The sequence below is a fragment of the Lacerta agilis genome, chromosome 3, assembly GCF_009819535.1.
Source record: "Lacerta agilis isolate rLacAgi1 chromosome 3, rLacAgi1.pri, whole genome shotgun sequence".
Classification (NCBI taxonomy): domain Eukaryota; kingdom Metazoa; phylum Chordata; class Lepidosauria; order Squamata; family Lacertidae; genus Lacerta; species Lacerta agilis.
The window spans coordinates 81,466,969-81,473,866 of record NC_046314.1 but is presented as its reverse complement, the minus strand read 5'-3'; the positions used below and the strand labels follow the sequence as shown (position 1 = coordinate 81,473,866).

The 6,898-nt window shown below is 41.2% G+C and overlaps 1 protein-coding gene across 1 annotated transcript; it reads left to right on the top strand.

Annotated features, from left to right (window-relative positions):
- The first annotated feature begins 216 nt into the window (after window positions 1-216).
- MRPL14 (mitochondrial ribosomal protein L14) lies at window positions 217-6,621 on the top strand. The gene is made up of 2 exons (XM_033144540.1): window positions 217-309; window positions 6,229-6,621. Exons 1-2 carry the CDS (start codon window positions 236-238, stop codon window positions 6,590-6,592), a joined length of 438 nt encoding a protein of 145 aa, XP_033000431.1. The 5' UTR covers window positions 217-235; the 3' UTR covers window positions 6,593-6,621.
- The last annotated feature ends 277 nt before the right edge of the window (window positions 6,622-6,898 follow it).

Below are 6,898 nucleotides of genomic sequence, written 5' to 3'. Positions count from 1 at the left end.
ATGTAACTGAGTTGCGTTGACTGATCTGAGGGGGGAATGTTGCTGTGCTTTGTTAACAATACAATGCATGCTTTTGAGGGCTTCCGGGACACCGCAACAGAATATCCTCCTCCCGAATGTATCCCATGGAATTGATAGGTTTGATTTATCTTTATAAAAATTGTAACCATCAATAGTAGTATGTTATTAGTATATCTTTGTTTCTTGTCATGTTTTTTTTAAAATCAGAATCCTGATGGCGCTTTGGAAAAAGTACCCAGAGCTTTTTCTAGCCCAAAATAACCGAGCAACAAATCAGCGAAATTTCAGGTATGTTTTCCAATGCAGATAATGGCTTTTACTCTGGAGTATATTTACAGGCACATGAGTCAGATGAAGCAAACCTAGTGTTTCATTTGTCAGGACTCCTCCCTATTTTCTATAAAAGCAAAATTACAAGTTTACATTGTGTATGGTTTACTGTACAGGACTGTATCTCATGAATTTATCCTGTTGATAAGAATACTCCAGGTTTGTGCCAGTGGTTAAAATCATTAAAATCCCACCTCAGTTGAAAATCATTATACTTACATATGCCACTCCTGTCCTAATATGATTTGTAACTTTGCTGTTCCCATATAATTTGAGCCTGTGGTCCTATATTTACCTGAGCATACGTCACTTTGAACTCTGTGAGGGTTTTCTTCTGAGTAGGTGTGTATAGCATTATCCTTTAATAATCCAGTCATGCCCTGAACAGATTTCCACTTTGAGGTTATTTCTTTCTAGTCTTAACTAATAAATTCATTCAATAATGCCCCTGGACAAATCTCAATTTGTTTAGCTTAGCAAGTAGTTGATAATTTTGAGTCTAGTGCATTCAAGACATCCCTCCAATACCAGTGCAATTGAATGTGGGTGGTTGTTTTTTTAAATGGTTTTCTGGATTCCTCAAATAAGAAAATGTCACTGGTTAAAAGCTAGGAAACAGCAAGTGGTATTCACAGTGGTAGGATGCCATATGAAGTCTTCACCAACTTAAATTTGCTGTAGTCTTACTGTTGCCTCAAGGTATGGTCTGAAGGGCACATGAGATCACCTATGTGCTGAAAGTGAGCAGCTTTGGGTCTGGCCAGTGCTTGGATGGGAGGCCACTTGGGAACTGCTGCATATTGTATGGGTTCTATGGTGAAGAAAAAGTGTGATATAAATAACTTTTTTTAAAAACGAGAAAAGTCTCCTCTCCCCCCTTCCAACCACTGTGGTAGTTGTGGCAGTGTCTCCTTATCTATTTTCAGACATAGGAGAGGCAGTTTCTGAGCACCATGTTGGTCTTCCTAGACCATAGAAGGAGAATTGCCACAGCTTGAGGTGCTGTGAGTTGCTTTCTTAGAGGCAGTGGCTGCCTACATAAGGAAATGTGGCTAAACCCTCCTTTGTTCCATTGTAGATAATGAGATTCCTAATAACAGTATATAATGTGTTGCTGACTTTTTTATAAGCACTAGCCCTATTTCTCTGCCTTGAAAATTACATGGCAGCTTGACATCCTAGAAATTTTCCTAGGATGGAGAGACACTGATGGTATGATTCTGGGTCTCAGGCTTCTGTTAAAGGGCAGTTTTTTGTTTTTTTAAAAACCACTTTTAATGTATGTGGTACTTTTCCTGATGTTTTATTTAGACTCACAGAATTGTAGAGTTGGAAGGTATCTCCCAAGGGTTATCTAGTCCAATCCTTTGCAATGCTGGAATTTCAACACAGAGGTCTCCCATTCAATTTGAAACTGTACCAGACCCTGCTTAGCTTTGCCAATGTGCTAGAAGTTTTATTGCTGCACCACCACCACCACAATTAATTAATTAATTGTACCCCGCCCATCTGGCTGGGTTTCCCCAGCCACTATGGGTGGCTTCCAACAAAGATTAAAAATACATTAAAACACCAGTCATTAAAAACTTCCTTAAACAGGGCTGCCTTCAGATGTCTTCTAAACGTCAGATAGTTGTTTATCTCTTTGACATCTGATGGGAGGGCGTTCCACAGGGCAGATGCCACTACCAAGAAGGCCCTCTGTAAAGTCAAACATTAACAATAAAACAATAATTTAAAAGTACCATATTTTTCCATCTATAAGACACCCCCATTTATAAGATGCCCCCTATTTTGGGGGACTCAGATTTTAAAAAATGGGGGGGGGGGGGAGAGAAGAAGATGTATCCGTGCATAAGACGCCCCCCTAATTTTGACTTTTTAAAGGGGGAAAAACCTAGTCTTATACACAGATAAATACGGTAATAGGGAACAAAATATGGACTGCATACATTTTCCATGGTATGAGAATAGTTCTTACATATGGCATATTTACCAACCATTGTGAATGTATTTATTTCTGACGTCTGTGAGAAATACATTCTTAGGAGAAAAGAGGTCAAATATCATTGTAGGCATTTATTTCAATTCCTTCTTCAATCCATTTTAACTAGAGGAGTTATAACTTTGTGGTTTCATCTTATTGAAGCACAGGAGAACCATTCCCACAGGTGGGATCCTTAAAGATTTTCTTGTGTGGTGAACCTGGAGTTGTGCCACTTCCTACTTCTGGATTGCAGGCCAAGCAGCTGGAGAGCAGAAACTTCCAGCAAAGCTAGAGATAGTGATGGGAAAAGGTGATGGATGCTCATAGCAACTCAGAGAAACAGAATAAAAAAGCACTGTAATACCCTTTTCCATGCAAAATTTCTCCTTTAGAAGCAGTAGGCTGCAAAATAAGAGTCGTTCCAAATACAGATACGGGCTTTTCATTTTGTTTTTGTGATCCTGTGCAGTTACATACATGTAAGACAATTGAAATCAATGACACCTGTGAACACAATCTTATTTTACCTGCAGAACTACCTGGGATGGATAAGGGTTAAATCTGTTTCTTCCCCTCCCTTGCCATATTCTTCTCCTGTTGTTAAGCAGGTTCTATTCTTGGCATCTTCCCTTAAAAGGCTTTTAAACAGCAGAGCAAGGAAAGATCCCTGTCTCAGACCTTGTCAAGCCATTGGTGTTTGAAGTCGTAGGCATGGGGCTGCTTGGATTAAATGGTCTGACGCAATATTTCAGCTTTGTATGTTCACAAAAATGTTCCTAAGTTCGGATGGGTACAGGTATGTGCCCCCCCTGGCATTTAATTGCTACTCTTTGTGGGGAATATTTCTGCCAAATCCTTCATGTTCAAGAGGGAACAAAGACCCTTGACATTTGTGGGTTCATTGTATAATGAATGCTTTGTGGTATAAGAGAGTTCCCGAGAGAGAAACTGGCTGTTCATGAATTTCTCAAGTGGGCATTGTAAACAAAAAGTGGGAACTGCCTTGAGGCCCTAGTTTGGCACTGAGGTGGGCAGGTTTCCCTTGCAGATCTCAATGTGCACAGGTGCACATTTCCTTAGGTGCGGTGCATAGTAAGTTTCTGTCCCACAGGCCAGTACACTTTCTGGAACCGTCTTCAAAAATGTTACTCTTCATTCATATGCATCAATTATTGTTCTTTTTAAGTCATTTAGTCGTGTCTGACTCTTCGTGACCCCATGGACCAGAGCACGCCATGCACTCCTGTCTTTCACTGCCCCCGCAGTTTGGTCAAACTGATGTTAGTAGCTTCGAGAACACTGTCCAACCATCTCGTCCTCTGTCGTCCCCCGTCTCCTTGTGCCCTCAATCTTTCCCAACATCAGGGTCTTTTCCAAGGAGTCTTCTCTTCTCATGAGGTGGCCAAAGTATTGGAGCCTCAGCTTCAGGATCTGTCCTTCCAGTGAGCACTCAGGGCTGATTTCCTTCAGAATGGATAGTTTTGATCTTCTTGCAGTCCATGGGACTCTCAAGAGTCTCCTCCAGCACCATAATTCAAAAGCATCAATTCTTTGGCGATCAGCCTTCTTTATGGTCCAGCTCTCACTTCCATACATCACTACTGGGAAAACCATAGCTTTAACTATATGGACCTTTGTCAGCAAGGTGATGTCTCTGCTTTTTAAGATGCTGTCTAGGTTTGTCAAAAATCTGCGGCTCTAGTCTGCCTGACTTTATGTTGCCATTTGCGTATCTGCCCTCTTCAGATATGCCAGACCTAGAAACATAGGCAACCATTGGTCCCTCTAGCTTAGGTGGGCAGTAGTTGCCCAGGATTGCAGAGAAAGGGATTGCTCAACCCTCCTCTCTATCAAGGAACTGAGTGTGGGACCCGTTGTGTGCAAACCATGTGCTCCTTCACTGAGCTACGTACAAGCTTTTAAAGATCAAATAGGTTTGTGCTGCTTTAATTCCTATATCTGGCTTATATCACGGAGGCAGAAGGATGCAGCAGAAGTCAACAACTTCAGCCAGCCCTTGGGCTCCACTTGGGCTAAGATGGAGACTTATGGGTCCCATTGAATAGGCATGGTGCATGGATGTTGGTGCTTCAAAGCCATAAAGCATTCTCTACTTGTGTCTCCTTTTGAATGAAGACAGTAATTCACTGATGGCAATAACTTCATTATTTTCCACTCACTGAAAGCTGAAGGGGGGCAGGAGGTGCTTCTAAAGTTGAGGTTTTCAAATTTTGCTGCAGTGGTTTTCTCAGCTTGAGTCATAACTCAGATTGAGGATCTAGTCTGTAATTGTTTTTCATCTCAACCTAGAAGCAAGCAGATCTCAAGGAAGGGGTCATGTGTGAGGGTACCACATGCTCTGAGTTGCTAAAGAGGAATGGGTTTTTAAAATAAACAAATGCCATAGTGGGTTCTCAAGGCCTGTTCTGTTTGAGTCAGCATTCTGGTGCCTTTCACAATACAATTAAAAGTTATATAGAAACAATTACATATATAAATACAATTTCTAATCCAACACCAACTGGGTTCCAAAGGGCAGGTGGCACAACACTAAAGGCCGAATTCAGACATCATACAGAATGGACCTCATGATAAGAAGGCCATCCAGTTCTTAAAAGAAAACTAACAATGACTATTTTATATAAAGGGGTGTGTGTGTGTCATAAATGAACTGCTTCTAAGAGATAAACAATTCATAAATTTACCAAAAGTGGTGGTGATATTGAGAACTGAGATACAGAAATATGTTTTCTGATCAACAAATCTGACATCTCATTTGGATGTGTTCCATTAATTTGTCTATTAATGCCTGTTTTAAATAAAAATAATTGCTTTTCCTTGCTGAGAAAGTGCTCAGAAGTCACTTATGGATTCTCACCAACCAGACTCCCTCTCTCTAATCCTTTCCTCTTTATTAGAAGAGGCAAAAAGAAGCAAACCCCAGGAAAACCTGTCAGACTAGTATCTAATTAGCAGAAGTCTCTTATGAGAAATTAACATTCTAGTAGAGAAGCCAGTTTCAAATTCTTATTAGGTCCCCTAAGTACCAGCTACTGCCTTCTGAACAATGTTCGGTCATTTGGTGTATAGATTTTTATAGCTAAAAAAAAAAGTATTTCAGTAAATTATTTGACTGAAGGATCACCCAGCGTGTGTTTATCTCACTGTACAAAATAAACAAATATGGTATGGCTTTACAAATACTGAATGAGTAAACATTACTCGTAATAGTAAGCCATGATGGTAACAGCTCAGGAATCCTTTGGAGTCTTAACAGTGCAGGCCTATCCATTTTACTTAGAAGTAAGCCTCATGGAGTTTAGTGGGACTTGCTTCCAATCAAATATATTTAAGCTGGCAGCTCTGTATACATTCTTTCACAGTTTAGGGGGAAGACAGAAAAACCCACAAGACCAGTTCCTTCCTTATCAGCATCTGGTTTCTATGAGGAATCAACCTTCACATTGAAATGGGCTAACTCCTCCCATCCCAACCCTCTGTTTGTGAGATGGCTTCTTTCTGTTCATCCTAGAATACTTCCCAGAATCCTCTGAAATTCTTATCACACGCTAGCAATTCCTTAGTAGATAAGCTGATGTGGAAAGCTACTTTCTGAAGGGCAAAAGTTTGAAAATATTTGCATTTCCTTGGGTTGCTTTATATGAAAAAAAGCTGTCCTTTGACCCTCTCTTGCTATCCACTGTTGATTTAAACCGTATTTAAACTGCCTTTGTGGTAGCGTATTTAGAGTTTTTTTTTACTTTAAACAGCATTTTGAGTGTGAGGGGGGTCATAGTAATGGCACATGTTTTCTGAACATGATAGTCCTCAAATGGGACTTGCTACCGTTGGTCTGACTTGTTACTGCCTTTGAACTTATCTTTCGGCAGCATCAGCGGCATGTGCGGTGCGATACAGAAGATGACACGTGTGCGAGTTGTAGATAACAGCGCCTTGGGAAACACTCCATACCACCGGCCTCCGAAATGCATCCACGTGTACACCAAGAACGGAGTGGGCAAAGTAGGCGACAAGATCCTTCTGGCTATCAGAGGGGAGAAGAAAAAGGCTTTAATCGTTGGCCACAAGATGCCGGGCCCTCGCATGACTCCTAGGTTTGATTCTAACAACGTGGTGCTCATTGAAGACAACGGGAACCCAGTAGGGACAAGAATCAAAACCCCAATACCGTCTCTGCTGAGGAAGCGGCAAGAATTCTCAAAAGTGTTGGCCATTGCCCAGAACTTCGTGTGACAAATAAGGGAACATCCAGTTAAGTAGAACTGTCCTACCCCCCCCACCCCCCGGCGCTTTAAACCCTTCTGAACCTAAATAAAACAATAATAAGGGGAAGTTTCGCATCGGCATGTGGGTTGAAAACACGTCAGTTTAAGATTTCTTTTCAAAAGCCATATTGTTGCCCTTTTCAGTGGACAGTTGCGACCATGATATGATTAAAGCTCAAGATTGTTAACCCAGTAGCTTGTTTTGTATGGCTGATGCCTTTGGCGAGGGCAGGGCGAGGCAGAAGGGTTAGGGAAGGCAGAAGATATGTTATGA

Coding starts and splice junctions, on each gene's coding strand:
- MRPL14 (XM_033144540.1), top strand. CDS start 236: ATGGCGCTTTGGAAAAAGTACCCAGAGCTTTTTCTAGCCCAAAATAAC. Junction 310..6,228: donor ACAAATCAGCGAAATTTCAG/GTATGTTTTCCA, acceptor ATCTTTCGGCAG/CATCAGCGGCATGTGCGGTG.